The sequence below is a fragment of the Marmota flaviventris genome, chromosome 4 (assembly GCF_047511675.1).
Source record: "Marmota flaviventris isolate mMarFla1 chromosome 4, mMarFla1.hap1, whole genome shotgun sequence".
NCBI lineage: Eukaryota > Metazoa > Chordata > Mammalia > Rodentia > Sciuridae > Marmota > Marmota flaviventris.
The window spans coordinates 88875868-88892144 of record NC_092501.1 but is presented as its reverse complement, the minus strand read 5'-3'; the positions used below and the strand labels follow the sequence as shown (position 1 = coordinate 88892144).

Below are 16277 nucleotides of genomic sequence, written 5' to 3'. Positions count from 1 at the left end.
AAAGCTAAACATCTTAGAACATTTTGTTTCTACTACCTCAAAACTATTGTCATTTTCAATATCAAGGATAATTTGCTTTCTGCTAATTGAAAGTAAGTTAACACCAGAATGAATTTCTATAGTCAATTTTTGTGATTGTCATTCTGAAATTTGAAATTTTTGTGGTGTTTCAGGAATTGCTTTTGTCTGAAACGGAGACTCCTATTTTACCACCATATTTGTCTTCATCTCTACCTCCCCCAGAAGAACTGTATGCTGTTCAAGTGAAACACGTTGTCTCACCTAACGAAGTATGTCATCTGGGTGATTTGGTAGTGGTTAAAAACATAGCAGCAATCTTTGTTTTAAATATTAGAATTGCTTCTTCACTTCTCCAGCTTCCTGACTGTAAATATTGTAAAACTGGTGATCTCTAATTGGCCTCACCATGTAATATCCTCCTCAGACATTTATTATTTATCATGAAGCAGATGTTTGGTAACACCTTCTAGGTTCAGTGTCTTGTGCCTTTACTCACTGTTGTATTTATATTGATTTTTTTAGATATTTAAGGTAGAACTGTTTCCTCCTATAAAATCAAAAACATCTCACTAGCAGTGGTTTTTCCTATACCAAAATCCCTGATTGCTGTGGGTTAGTAAGTTGTTAGATGATAAGTGATATGGAAAAAAAAAAAAAAAACCTGTTTCTATTTATGATGTTTGTCTACTTTCCTCACTGGAAAGTAACTCTATGAAAATAGGACTCTTAATCCATGTTATTCATTGATATATTCTCCAGAATTTAGAATAGTGACATATATATGTCACTATTCTAAATATATATATTAGTAGCCACTAGGTGAATGTTGACTGACTGAATAATGCAATAAAGAAAATTCACTTATAAAGCCCAGCACAGGTATACCACCTGTAATCTCAGCTACTCAGTAGGCTAAGGCAGGAAGATTGCAATTTTGAGGACAGCTTGAGCAACTGAGGGGAGACCCTGTCTCAAAAAATAAAAAAGGGCTGGGGTTGTAGCTCAGTGAAGGAGTTACAACCTTGAAAAAGAGCCTAAAGAAGCACTGCAGAAGTTTAATAAGAATGCAAAGACATTCTAGTCAGGTATGGTGGGGCATGCCTGTAACCCCAGCAGCTCAGGAGGCTGAAGCAGGAAGATCATGAATTCAAAGCCAGTCTCAGCAACTTAGTGAGGCCCTAAGCAATCCTGTGAGACCCTGTCCTAAATACAGTTCAAGAAAAGGCTGGGTATGAAGATGTGAATTTGGTGTCATCATATGTTATATATAATCAGAGATATGATAAACTATTGTATAATGTATTAAGAATTGTAATACAAAATAAATAAATAAATCATTAAAAAAGAAAGTTAAAAAAAAAAAAGAAAAGAAAAGGCTGGGAATGTGGCTTAGTGGGTAAGCAGCCCTGAGTTCAATTCCCAGTACCAAAAAAAAAGAATGTACAGACATTCCCCTCCTCTATCAGAGTTTAGAACAGGTATACTTATTTTTTGAAGGAAATAGATTTTTTTTAATATATTTTTTTTTTTTTTAGTTTTAGATGAACACAGTATCTTTATTTATTTTTATGTGGTGTCATTGGCGAGGCAAGCACTCTACCACCGATATACAGCCTCAGCCCAGGAAATAGATTCTTAACAAAACTTGAGTTTTGTTATAACAGGCTGGGGAAGCAGGGTTTTGATTTTTTTTGTTTTTTGGTACAGGGGTTGAACTCAGGGGCACCCAATCACTGAACCACATCCCCAGTCCTATTTTGTATTTTATTTAGAGACAGGGTTTCACTGAGTTGCTTAGCACCTCGCTTTTGCTGAGGCTGGTTTGAACTCAAGATCCTCCTGTCTCAGCCCCCTGAGCCACTGGTATTAGAGGCATGCACCACCGCTCCCAGAAAGTTAGCTTATTTCTAATGTTATTTCTTGCCTATCATGTGCAAGGCCCTGGTTTCAATCCCCAGTACTGCAAAAAAAAAAAAAAAAAAAAAAAAAAAAAAAATTCAAACTTACATGTTCTTAGCCAAAAAGGAGGAGGAAAGACAAGTAGCAGAAGCAGCTCATTCAACCTTTTACATAGTAAACTATTGTCTCACAGGAAGGAAAGGACTTGTTGTCTACTTTCATCAGAGACCATAGTAGTGTACAACTATTGCTGGGTTTTATAATAATTTTTGTATTATTTATTGCTACATAATGAATTGCCCCAAATTAGCAGCTTACAGCACACACCTGAGGGTTAGGAATCTAGAAACTGCTTAATTAGGCCAAGCATGGTGGCACACACCTGTAATCTCAGAGGTTCAGGAGGCTGAGACAGGAGGATCACGAGTTCAAAGCCAGCCTCAGCAACTTAGCAAGGCACTAAGCAATTCAATGAGACCCTGTTTGTAAATAAAATACAAAAAAGGGCTGGAGATGTGGGTCAGTGGTTGAGTGCCCCTTAGTTCAATACCCAGTACCCCCCAAAAAAACTGCTTAATTGGGCTGAGGTTGTGGCTCAGTGGTAGAGCACTTGCCTGGCACATGTGAGGTACTGGGTTTGACCATAAGCACCACATAAAAATAAACAAAAAAAGGTTAAAAAACACTGCTTAATTAAGTCTAGGTCAGGATTAGTCTAGGTTGTAATCAAGATGTTGATGAGGACTGTAGAATTCACTTTTAAAAAAGACATGACATTACCTGGAGAGGTCAGTTCTGCATCCTTGAGGCCCTTCCAGTGGCCTGCTTAGGCTGTGGCTACAGACTTCCTGGAGCTTGCATTCCCCAACAAGAGCACCAGAGAACAAAGCCACATGTCTCTTATCCAGCCTCAATAGTCACACCCTACTTCAAATGGTGGTGTTTTGACTACAAAATCAGGGTAGTAGAATGTGGGAGGGAACTACAGTGAGGTAAGCAGCAGGAGGCAAGGATCATTGGGGCTTTGAGACCACTTGCCACAATAATTCATCCACATAAGTGAATACTAGAAATTACAAAACTTGAAAGTTCTTTTCCTTCCCTTCCATCCATTTAGGTGTACATTTGCCTTGATTCTGTAGAAAACCGTAGTCAGTGTAACCATCATAGTAACACAGATGACATCAGCTGGGAATCGGAATCCGAGAGTCTTGAAGAAGCACTGCAGAGGTTTAATAAGAATGTAGAGAGATTCCCTCCTCTGACAGATTTTAGAACAGGTATACTTTTTTTTTTTTTAAACAAAATAAGGTTACTAGCAAAACTTGATTTTTATTGTAATGGACAGGAGTTTGGGTTATTGCTAATGCTAACTGTATTTTCTTATACTCATTTTACATGCATGAAATCTTCAAATTCCAAAGATAACTTGGATATAATCTCTCCCTCATTTTCTAGAGTAGGAAGGTAAACTAAAAGAGGAGTTAAGCAAATCCTCTGGGATATTTCTACTTCCCAAAAAATCTGTATGTTGGGAAATTGACAGCATAAAGTATAAAAGATCATTTTCTAAGCATGAAGTTTTACCACTAGCTCAAATAGTGAAAGTTGCCATTTAGACTTTAATTGCAGTGATTCAATTATAAACCACTTACACTGATAATTTTGAGATGGGGGGACTCAAGACTGTCCTGGTCCATCAGGATAGGTTAAATTCCTTTTTTCTGTCCAATCTGTTCTTTCAGGCTTTATTAAATATGCATGATTCTGCTGTAAGGGAAATCTATTTAGTTTGTGGTTTGACAGTTCGTGAATACCAAGAGTGCCTATACATTTATATCAACATGTGATACAGGTGTATTTATTCATCAGAAGATACTTTATTTAGCAAAGGAAAAAGTATATCAACCTAATTCATGTCTTACCTTATTTTAATTTTTTTTTTTTAATTTTGAGACAGAGTCGCATTAAGTTTATAAGGCTGGCCTCCAAACTTGTAATCCTCCTGCCTCAGCCTCTCCAAGGAGATTTTATTTTATTTATTTTTTATTTTTTTCAGAGTGCAATGCTTATTTTATTCTGTGACTACAAAAATATTGTCACAAATATCTATGATTATTAAGTACATAAGGTTATTAAAATACATTCTCTTACTGAAGTAGCACAAAAATATTACATAAACAAATAAAATGAGAACAAGCATATTTCATTTGCTTAAATAACACTGAGAAAGCCACTGAAAAGCACAGCTTCTGATGGGTTGGCAGGCAGCATGGAGTCCAGGGAGATTTTAATAGGTCATGATCTACTTTTGGCTGATGAATATTGCTTGCAGTTGCCTCCACTTGAAATGTTCTTCCCCAGACTGTCTGTGACAGTTTAGGTCTCTGTTCAAATGTTCCTTTATTGCAAGTCTTTCCTGACCTCTCAATATAAAACAGTCTCCACCAAAAAAAAAAAAAAAAAAAAACAGTCTCCACCTTCAGATGCCCCCAAATCTCCATCCTTCTTCTCACCTCTTTTAAATAGCACTGGAGTAGGTGACTCAGGGTCACCAGCAATTAGAGGAATACCTGACACAAGTAGGTGCTTATAAAATTATAAATATCAAATGAGTAAATAAACTCATGGGGTTTTTTTCATTTATTCCCTGTTTACAGTCCAGAGGGAACAATTCCTTCTTCATTTTGTTCATATCTCAAGGGAAGTCACATGGAGTTCATGGAGTTAAACATACATTATTTGTGCATTTTTGATGAATATTTTATACTTCAATAAAAATTTATTTAAAGTATGAAAGTTAAAGTAATGCATAGGTATGTTCAATAAGGAATTTATATCAAAGGAGGGTTTTTTGTGTTAAAATGACAAATAGGAGTTTCAGGGTTTTTTAAGTTCTATTTTAAAAAGCCATGTTTTTAAGGCTAGCAAGGTAAAGTTGGACTGTTAACAATATTTTCAGTTATTAACTATGCAGGACAGATCAGATAGATGAGATTCTTTATTATTCTATTGATGACTTTACACCTTCAGGAATAACTAATAAAAAATTATTTGAGGGGGTAGGAATATATAGGTCAGTGGTAGAGTACTTGCCTAGCATGTACAAGGTACAGGGTGTTCAAGGCTCAGCACAGCAAAAATACATAATTGAAAAATTTTTTAGATTACTTAAAATAAAGATGTTTGTACTTTAGAAGTGTGTAGTATTTCAATGTCATTTGTTCACAACTCCATTTTTCCTTGTGGAATTATCTAGAGAGCATGATATAGGAAGTAGAATAAGACCGGATATTGAGGCATATTCTACCTACTTTAAAATTTAGAAGGGTGTAAATACTATGCTGATGTTCCCAGTTTTACTCAAGCCTGCCATTCATTAACACACTTTATATTGAGCATTTGCACCAGATACCATATTAGGAATGTAAACTCTAATTCTGAGCTCCAAAGAACAGGTAGATAGACATGTAATCTTAGTATAAAGTAACAGCTCATATTAAAGGTTGTATATAATGCCACAGGATCACAGAGAAGGCTTTGATCAGTTATAGTCAGAACTTTTTAAGTCATGTTGAAAGAAGACTAGATGTAAAAAGAAGAGCTCAGGATGGCCAGACATGGTAGCACACTGCTGTTTTTAGTGACTCAGGAGGCTGAGACAGGAGGATCACAAGTTCAAGACCAGCCTCAACAACTTGGGAAGACTCTGTCTCAAATAAAAAGGGCTGGAGATGTAGCTCAATGGCAGAGCACCCCTGAGTTCAGTACCCAGTATCCACCCTCAAAAAGGGGGGACCTCAGGAGTGTGTTTTGGTTTTTCTTTGTTTTTTTTTTTTTTTTTAGTCTATAGTTAATTTATTTTACAAATAGATAATAGAACCAAGACAATACACAGTAGTGGCTTAGGAAAGATTATTGATATATAAACAAATGACATTGAAATACTACACACCTCTAAAGTACAAGGCAGAAAATAAATATCCAATATCTACTCACTAACCAACCAAAGAAATAATCACTTGTTGACACATATATGCTTACTACATGATGAAGACAGTTTTATAAGAAAGGGATTTATAGGGATCCAGCATTAAATGACTATAGCCACCTTGGTGGTAAACATCATCTCACTACCAGGTGACTCTGGCATATATCCCAAACTCTATACGATAAGCAAATCCGTTAACATAGTCAGCTGAGCCTTTGTGGTAGACACACCTGAACTGTCTCTTGACTGACTTTTGACATGTTAACAGTATTTGAGAAAGCCCAGGTGCATTTTGGTCAGCTGTGGGATACCTTTGTCTAGCTTCCTCCTGCTGTAGGGTGAAGGGATTCTTTTGTCTTGCTGCCACAGAGACACTCCATAGTCTCCAATAAACTGCATTTTATATAATCCTGAATTTATCTGCTGCCTTCTTTGGTTTAAGTTACCTTTTGCCTTTGACAGCCAGTTCTTGAACACTGTTTTCCCAAAATAGTTTTTGGTTGATTTTTGTTTTAAGGACTAAAGGTACTTAAGTTCCTTTTTAATAATTTTTTAAAATAAGAATATGATTTAATGAAGGCAGAAAATAAATATCCAATATCTACTCAATAACCAACCAAAGAAATACAATGTTGATGGTACTTTAAAATTAAAGATACCTAAGGGCTTGGGTTGTGGCTCAGCGGTAGAGCACTTGCCTAGCATCTGCGAGGCCCTGGGTTCGATCCTCAGCACCACATAAAAATAAATAAATAAAACAAAGGTACTGTGTCCAACTAAACTAAAAAATAAATATTAAAAAAAAAAAGTTTAAGATACCTGGCAAATCTTAATGACTCCCCAAAAAGACTGAGTTAGGTAAGAGTGAAGGCATCTGAGAATTTCTCAGTTCCAGGTGACTAGACAGAAAAATGCAAGCTATCAGCTAAAGCAAATACTTATTTCATTATTCATTAGGCACTATACATAAACACTTTACATATATGAAGTCTCAATGTAACAGTTCTTCCATGCTAACCAATAAATCAGCTTCATTCTGCCATTATAAATCATTAGATCATGGGTATTCTTATGGGTTTAGGCAAATAAATGCAAGACAACAATATAAATATTGATTTTCTAGATTTAGCAACTGCTCTACACAGAGTTTTCAGGACTACATACTAATTTTAAAGTGCAGGCCAGGCGCAGTGGCGCACACCTCTGATCCTAGCAACTCTAAGACAGGAAGATTGCAAGTTCAAAGCCAGCCTTATCAACAGCGAGGCGCCAAAGCAACTTCGTGAGACCCTGTCTCTAAATAAAATACAGAATAGGGCTGGGGATGTGACTTAGTGGTCAAGTGCCCCTGAGTTCAATCCCCAGTACCCCAAAAAGAATAAAGTGCATATTAGGCTTTGGCCTTTATAATATCATAAACATTAAATTAATATGAAACAACCTATAAACTCTTAAAGAGATCTAATTTCTTACAGGCTTCTTTGATAAACATCAAGTTCTTCATCTGGTACGAATTGTAAAGAACATCTAAGAGTACCCCACTAAAATCCATTTGAAGCATGTTTTACCTTCTCCTTTTCTACCTCATGTACCACAATTTGAATTTTGTTCTTAAGTCTCTGAATATTTTCAGTCATTGATTCTGTGGTCTCTTCTTAGTACTGTCAGACCTCCTCCTTCATTAGCTCCATCTCATGCCTTCTCCATTTTCTGTAGATCTGAAACATTAAATATTTCAGCTTTCTGGGAGGAACTTTCATGGTTTCACACAATTACAGCAATTTTATTTTCAGGTAGTTGATACTGAATTTGTTCTTTTTCCTTAATAGTATTACTCAGAATTGCTATTATTACTGATTGTATCATAGTTTGCAAATGCTGTCTGGTACTCTTGAAAGAGATTGCCGGGTTTTTCTCTGTTGGATGCTGTCTTTATCTGTTTTATATTAGTATGTTTTATTTGTCAAAAATTTGAAGAAGATAAATACTTTGGATGATTTTTTTTCCTGTTCTACCTGTTTCTCTGACAACTCCAATTCCTCACTATTGAATTTTCTTTTTGAATTTCTTTTCAACTGTTAAGACTTTTTCTCAGAAGGATTTGCTTTACCAGGCATTTTGATCACTGATTCTTCTTCAGTCTCTCAGGGACTTGCACTCCTAGGAGAAAATTCTTGATAGAGGAACAGACATGAATATGATGAAGTACAGTCATTAAGATTTTAAATTAAGTAATCATATTGAGGTAACTAATTGAGTACATGATGTAGGAAATGCTTGCAAGGCTCTGAAGAAGCCCATAAATTGCAGTGTTACGGACGGTATGCAGGCAGTTAAGATGCCATTGAAATTTTTTAAATAAGAGCAGTGTAATTGAACTTATAAAATTTAATTAATATGGTTGTTTAACACAGAAGGATTGGATGACCATTGAAAACAGGAACTATAGAAACTATTTCTTTTCCCTTGCAAAACATAACCCAAACTATGAGAGGTTTGGAAGAATTAGAAGTGGACTGGTAGCAAGGTGACCTAAGCCATGAAAATAAAATTAGGAATTCTAAGGATGTGAAAGTGGCTTTGTTCAAAGCTTAATGTTAAGGAATTAGTAAGGCAAGTTTATAAAATACAAGCAGTAGAGGCTAACATAAAGCAATTCTCTATTTAATTCTGGGTAGTGAGCATATGGTTGTTATATTTACATCTTTGTACTTTTCTAGATTAAAATATTTTTAAGAAAATCAGAGTCAGGGCTGGAGTTGTAGTGCTTGCCTAGCATGTGTGAGGCCCTGGATTTGATTCTCAGCACCACATATAAATAAATAAGGTCCACTGGCAATAAAAAAAAATTCAGAAAAAAAAGAATCATAGGCAATTTTATGATTTTCCCCTTTTCCTGCCTTTCCAGAAATGCCTTGCCTTGCAGAATATGCTGATGGCTTATGGTATAGAGCAAAGATTGTATCCATTAAAGAGTTTAATCCTTTATCTGTCCTGGTACAGTTTGTTGATTATGGATCAACTGAAAAGCTGACAGTAAACAGGTAAAAAAAAAAAAAAAAGTCAAATAATGATTCCTTTTTGTTTTGGGAGAAGATCTTACCTCTGCTTTTAAAAGAAAAAAAAAACTAAAGCCGATTATGTATTAATGATTTTTAGTCTAGATTTTTATTGTGATAAGATATACATAAATTTATTAACTGTTTTTAAATATATAATTAATTGGCTTTAAATACTTACACAGTGTTACACAACTAGCACCACTTTTCATTTCCAGAACTTTTTCATCAAACAGAAGCTCTGTTATCAAACAACCCATTTGACACCCCCCCAAGCCTCTAATAACTCATTTACTTTGAGTCTCTATGAATTTGCCTATTCTAAGTACTTTATATAAGTAAAATCATACAGTATTCATCCTTTTGTCTTATTTACTTAGCATTATTCCCAGGATTCATCCATGTTGTAGCATGTGCCAGAATTTCATTTTTTAAGGCTGAATAATATCGTTTATACACACCACATCTTATTTATCCATTTTTCCATCAGTGGATGCTTGTGTTGCTTCCACCTTTTTACCTGTAGTGAATATTGTTCGTATCAACGTGTATACAAATATCTGAAATCCTGTTTTCAATTATTTTAGATATATATTCAGAAATGGAATTATTAGATCAAATATTCTAATTTTATTTTTTGAGGAACTGTCATAAACTGGTTTCTATAACAGCTATACCACTTTATATTCCCATTAGCAGTTCCCCCAGGGATTCTAGTTTTTCCACCAACAGTGGTTTCCTATTTGGGGGGTTTGTCTCTCTCCCACCTCTGTTCCTTCCTTTCCTGCCCTCCTTCCCTTCACATCCTAATGGGTGCAAGGTAGGAACTCCTTGTGAATTGGATTTGCCTTTCCCTAATCATCAGTGATGTTGAACATCTTTTCATGTGCTTTTTTACCATTTGTATATTCTCTTTGGAGAAATGTCCATTTTTATTTATAGTTTCCTCCATTCCATGGGCTGCCTTAACACTATAATTATGTCCTTTAATTCACAGAAGTTTTTACTTTTGAGATCCATTTTATCTGGTTTTTCTTTTCTTGGTTATGCTTTTAGTTTCATAGCAAAATCCAACATCATGAAGCTTTTCCCTTATATTTTCTCCTAAGAGTTTTAGTTTCAACTGTAAAGAGAATTTGAATTGCAACATTCTAAACATTTAAAAAATTTCTTTTGTGACAGACTGCGTCAAATTCCTCTTCATCTTATGCAGTACCCAGCCCGAGCCATAAAGGTTCTCTTGGCTGGTTTTAAACCTCCTATAAGAGACTCAGGAAAGACAAGAATACCATATTGTCCCAAGTGGAGCATGGAGGCATTGTGGGCCATGATAGATTGTCTTCAAGGAAAACAGCTCTATGCTTCCTCCATGGTAAATATCTATCTTTATTAGCCAAAATTCTCTTAAAAACTATTTCCAGCAGTTCCTATTAATTTTGTAGTGTTTTGTTTCTATGTAAATCTACATGCAGAAATGTAATAGTTAAGGCATAAAAAACTGTGCATACTACAAGAAAAATCTTAAGATTTGTTAAATGGTATTTTAGCTTATATATAACAAAATTTATTATCTCTATCATGATAGGTAATGAGTAAGATTTAAATAATCAAGCTATATATCCTGTAATTAAAGAACTTGTAAATTAATGAAGGGAAACAAACATGCAAACCACTACTTAATCTGAGTTAGAATGCAATAAGTATTACCACAGAGGTATGGGTTAGGTTAATTTGCAGGGATGAGGATTGTCATAGAAACATATCTACATTATAGAAATCCCCAATCTCCTTCCCAGTAAGGCAGTCAGCTAGACTGGTGCTAGATGGAAAGTTGACCTTCAGAGGTTGTCCTCATCCTTATTACTGGTATTGACCCTGCCTGCCTCCCTCCTTCCTTTATGTTACCTGCCTGGTCCCATCCATGACTTTGGGATTTACACATAAGATATGATGAGTTCATGAGACAGTAATGTTACTAGAAAGTGCTGTTTAAAAAACCCCTATGCATGTCACAGTGGTGTGTGTGTAGAGTTCATGTAGGATTTCTCTCAAGAAGCCAGGGCAAGTATTTCTTACAAATAAGTATTTTTTTCACCTTTGTGAATAACAATCAAATATACTCCGTTTATGCAAACAGGGGACTTTGAGTGTGGAGCGCAGATCAACTTTAACATAGATAATGGTAATTAATTAAAGTCCATCTAGGAAAAGATTGAGACTTAATTACAGTTTAGATAGAGCAGAAGAAAAGAATGGATTTAGCAGGAAACATTGCTGATGCCCTTTGGAAATACAAAGTATAAATTAGAAATAAGTCTAACAAAGTATAAATTAGAAATAAGTCTAGAGAATGACTTTTCCCTCCTGTGTGAATGGCCAGAGTAGGAAGGAAAGGGCAGCAAAGACATGGTTTTGTTGACAGCTGTACCTTTCAATTTTAGGCTCAGGCACCAGAACAAATAGTGACATTATATGAAGATGAACAGTATCCAGTTCATATGTCATTAGTAGAAATGGGGCTGGCAGACAGAGATGAATGATGTAAGTGTACTTTCTCATCCACTCTTCCAGTTGACATGAAGCATGTGACTGCCATAGCATAAATAATGCTGAATTGCTTATAAAAGCACCCTTTGATTTTCCTTGATTCTCAAAGGAATGAACAAAACTCTACAAGAATCTCTCCTCCAAATTTCTTCTTAGGCCCTTCTTACCTCTTGAGCATCAGCATCAGAGGCCCCATATTTATGAGAACACTGGAATGGCTGTTGTGACCGTCCTAGTACCAGATGGGTATGGGGCGAGCAGGACAGTGAGCACCATAAGTAATTCAGGGCATATGACTGTGGTGTGCATATGGCATGACTGAACAGTTAGCTCCTGATAGTTTTTAAAGCACTGAGTTAACAGATACCTCTTATCTTATTCATTCACATAACTCTTGTGATTCAACAACTATATGTGAACAATTTACATAAAGCAGAGGTTTAAAGTAACACACATTTTGTTTTTTAGGTATAGACAGTGCAGAGCATCTACAAGAGACCAGAGGGAACTTTTCTGTTTTATTTCAGGCTTAGTTTTCTTTATTTGTTCTGCAAGTAGTGCTGTTCTTTTTTTCCTCCCCCTTATTCTTACATGTTGAACTGATAAAAATGGTGTGAAAAAATAGTCAATAAACATATTTGCTTTCAAATGTTTTCATGTTTTGTTTTACTATAAATTTAAAATAGTTTAAAATGAACTTTTTAAAAATTTTTAGATGTTGATGAACCTTTATTTTATTCATTTATATGTGGTACTGAGAATTGAACCCAGTGCTTCACACATGATAGGCAAGTAAGTGCTCTGCCACTGAGCCACAACCCCAGCTCATAAACTTAATGATTGTCCTTAAGACAGACATCATGTGATTTGATATTTAGACTTCTCACATGGGTCTTTATGATTTCACTGTATATGAATGTATCCATAAATCAGACACACTGTTGCTCTGTGTATTTTTTAATGATTGTGGAATCACACTGTTAACTTTTATTTTCTATTTTATTTGCACTAGTTAGCTATATTGGTGTGTGTAGATTTATTTTACTCACTTTCACTGCTATACCCATTTGGTGCATGATTTATTAGGTATCAGATATCTGATTACCAGTTTTTTCTTAAAGGCCTCATGTGAGAGGTTTTCTAGTATATATATGTATAATAGTGGGATTTGCTGGGTCATAGGGTAATTACTTTCTTAAAAAAATGGTTATCTAAAGTTTACCAGAGTATAGCCAGACCTTTGTTTGCCAGAATATGACATGAGTATAAAAAGGTATCTCATTGTTTTAATGTGCATTTAATATGCATTTTCTAGTTTATTAACAGAATTATATTCATAGCTTTGGTTCAATTTTCTGTTGAGTTATAATTTTACTGATTTACTATAGTAATCTTTTGTCAGGCTTATGTATCATCTAGTCTTCTAGCCTATGGCTTTTGGTGGGGTGGGTATGGGTTGCTGGGTATTGAAACTAGAACATCCCTATGTGAGGAAAGGGCTTTACCTCTGAGCTGAGCCCTTTTCATTTTAAGACAGGGTCTTGCCGCCAAGTTGCCCATGCTGGCCTCAGTCATGCATTTCTTTGCCTCAGCCTCCTGAGTAGCTGGGATTATAGATGTGCACCACCACAACCAGCATCCTTTTCCCTTTCTTGTACTAGCTTTTGACATTTTTTCACTTATTTATAACCTTTAAGATTTGTGGGGGTTTTTTTGTGTGTGTGTGTGTATGTGTCTTATTTAAAAAATCCTTCCCTATCCTGAGGTAATATAGCTCATTTTCATGAAAAAGTTGTGAACTTTTGTTTTCATATTCAGTTTTTAAATCACCTGGAATTGATTTTTTCTTCTTTTTTTTGCTACCAAGGATCGAACTCAGGGGTACTCAAGATAGGATCTCACTGAGTTGCTGAATCTGGTTTTGAACTCACAATGCTCCTCTCTCAGTCTCCCCCGCAACTGGGATTACAGGAATGCACCACAGCACGAGCTGATACATTCTTTTTTCAAATGAGTCATTATCAACTTACTTTCCTACCCTGGGGAGGTGGCACACACCTGCTACTCAGAGGCTAAGGCAGGAGGATTGCAAGTTCCAAGCCAGCAATGTAGTGAGACCCTATCCAAAGTAAAATTTTTAAAAGATGAGGAGGATATAGCTTAGTGGTAGAGCACCCCCGAGTTCAATCCTTAATACAAAAAAAAATATATATATTTTTTTAAACCAAGGTTTGATCAAAATTTATTGTCCTATTTATGATATAGAGAGGTGACTGACTTGCCCTTCTTCAAGACACCTCGCTTCTGTCAGTCTACAGCATCATTGGTGATAACATAAAGGTGCAGTCCATCAGTACCAGGCTAGTTACTTATTCACAGCCACCTCTCTTTCAGGTGTCCTATTTTTTCAGCCTTGTTATAACTAATTAGTATAAGATTATATACCACTACCTGTAATACTGTTGGAAATATATGTATTCACTCACTGTTGTAACTTCCCATTCTATTAAAATTAATGCGCCTCTGTTGATCATTTTAACTGTAATACTAATTGAACACTAATATTTTGGCTAGAGAGAGAGAGAGACACCTGAGCATGCACTCTGTGCAAGTCCATGTTCTATGGCTGCTGTGCCTGGGAGGCATTTATGTGACATACATCTTGTACTTCCTGGTTTTTACAACCATCTCCAATGCAAAACATTATTTAGAAACTTGTACATAGACTAAGGAAAACATTATAACGTATGAACTAACAGTAAAAGACAGGATAGGTGACTTATAAATGAAAGCTGTCCTTGTGCATTTCAAATCTAAAATGAAGAAACTATGCATTCCTGCAAACATAATCTTTTACATTTATTCACACACATACACACAGAATCTATAATAAATTAAACAGAATTCACAAGAAATATACATTTTTGACAGGAAAATCAGTATTACTTCATGATTATAGTCATACAAGGATCATTACAAGTCTGTGTCCATTAGGACATTACCATCCTTGTCTTTAACTCGTACTCGACCAGATGTATACTTGGTTTCTTGATGACCATTTGTATAGACAGTTTTAACAGTGCCATCTGGATATTCCCTTCTCTTGAACTGGGAGGTATGGAGTTCTCTTTGGCCATTATTAAACTCTATGATTTTGTTGCCGTCACTGTAAAAATTAAAATAGAATTTCTTTAAAAATATGTAATAGGGCTGAGGCGTAACTCGGTGGCAGAGCACTGGCCTAGCATGCCTAGCCTGGGTTCAATCCCAGCACCACTAAAAAAAGAAAAAGAAAAATGTGCACACAAAGGGAAAGAAAACTCCTTAAAAGTAACCTTTTGATTCTGCAGTTATTTTTCTTGTGGACAATACCTTTGGTCCTTATTACAGCTCCATGTTCTTTCTATAGAATTTCTGCTGCAGGCTAACGGCTTCAGTTATCAGATAAAGTTTGCTTTAATAAACATATTTTTACTACAAAAATGCCTGTTTTTTTTAATGTTATATGTGTTCTGCTTCTAAAAAGTTGATCATTATATTAAAATCTAGCTATTTTGGAGTATTTGTGGTTTTGTTTTGACCCTCCTTTCACTAAGTTAAAAGCATCCAAGTGCTTGTTCTGTATCAGGTGGGGAAGAAAGCTGTACTTGGGAAGGGCATCATCAGACTTAGGACAGCCTATTTTGAAACAATGAAAAAGGCCAATAGGCCATGATAGCACACATTTGTAATCCCAGTTACTTGGGAGACTAAGGCAGCAGACTCTCCAGTTCAGGCCAGCCTCAACAACTGAAATCCTGTCTCAAAAAAGGGGGGCTGAGGGCTGAGGTTGTGGTTCAGCAGTGGAGCGCTCGCGCGAGGCCTAGGGTTTGGTCCTCAGCACCCCATACAGGGGTAAACGGGTGAAGTAGGGGTGTTGTGTCCAACTACAACTAAAAAATAAATGAAGGGGGGCGCGCTGAAGATGTAATAACTCATGATAGCCTCAGGGCTCAATCCCTAGTACCACAATAAAATTTTTTTAAAGCAGAGAATGAAAAAATTAACACCAAGTTGATTGCCTGATGTGTGGACATTCAAACTGAACTCTGACACAAGTCTAATGAGAAGTATAGGGTAGAAGACTAGGAATCACCACTTCTGAACAAAGACTGGTACTAGTACTGTGTGGTTTCTTCTTTTCCTACAAATGTAATGGCTGCATGAGGAGTACATGTATGGGGACTCCAAAGCCATTCTGAGAAGCTACTGCTTACCCAGGAGATTCCTGCCCTCCACAGTGTCAGCAGCATTTAAGAACTGATCAGAAACATAAATTACTGGAGTAGGGGACTCATCAAGATAACCCTGAACAATCCAGTTGATTTTAATGTACACTAAATTTTGAGAACCACTGCTATAAATTAGAAATGCCAAAATAATCCGGGGATTTGTCTGTGAAAAAATGGAAAAAGACTGGTTGTGAGTTAGTACTTGGATAAACAGGTATATAAATTCTTTTGTATCATATTCTCTACATTTTATTACACAAAATTTCAAATGTAAGAAAAAAAATCTTAATTTTCTGATAGCACTTGAAGTATATACTATATGTTTTTCCTCTAATTTTAAAACAGACTGCTACTTATTTACTTGAATACCAGATGAAGTTTCCAGTCAGGGTAAGGGCCTAAATGACCATAAGAAGTGTCTATGTTATCTAAATGAGTGATTTTTTTTTTAAATTTTGTAAATACAGGGGTTCAAACTCAGAGCCTCAT

The 16277-nt window shown here is 35.8% G+C and overlaps 2 protein-coding genes across 5 annotated transcripts in view; one reads left to right on the top strand and one right to left on the bottom strand.

Annotated features, from left to right (window-relative positions):
- Rnf17 (ring finger protein 17) overlaps positions 1-11510 on the top strand; it is a 107649-nt gene extending 96139 nt beyond the window's left edge. For both annotated transcript variants that reach the window (XM_027941526.2, XM_027941524.2), the window contains exons 31-35: positions 174-290; positions 3038-3200; positions 8820-8955; positions 10153-10342; positions 11412-11510. In XM_027941526.2, coding sequence (XP_027797327.2) covers positions 174-290; positions 3038-3200; positions 8820-8955; positions 10153-10342; positions 11412-11510 — 705 coding nt within the window. The remainder of the gene's footprint in view (positions 1-173; positions 291-3037; positions 3201-8819; positions 8956-10152; positions 10343-11411) is intronic.
- Positions 11511-14363: 2853 nt separating this feature from the next.
- Cpap (centrosome assembly and centriole elongation protein) overlaps positions 14364-16277 on the bottom strand; it is a 59340-nt gene continuing 57426 nt past the window's right edge. For all 3 annotated transcript variants that reach the window (XM_071611369.1, XM_071611370.1, XM_071611371.1), the window contains one exon: positions 14364-14683. In XM_071611369.1, the coding sequence (XP_071467470.1) occupies positions 14491-14683 (193 nt within the window). In that variant the 3' untranslated portion in view covers positions 14364-14490. The remainder of the gene's footprint in view (positions 14684-16277) is intronic.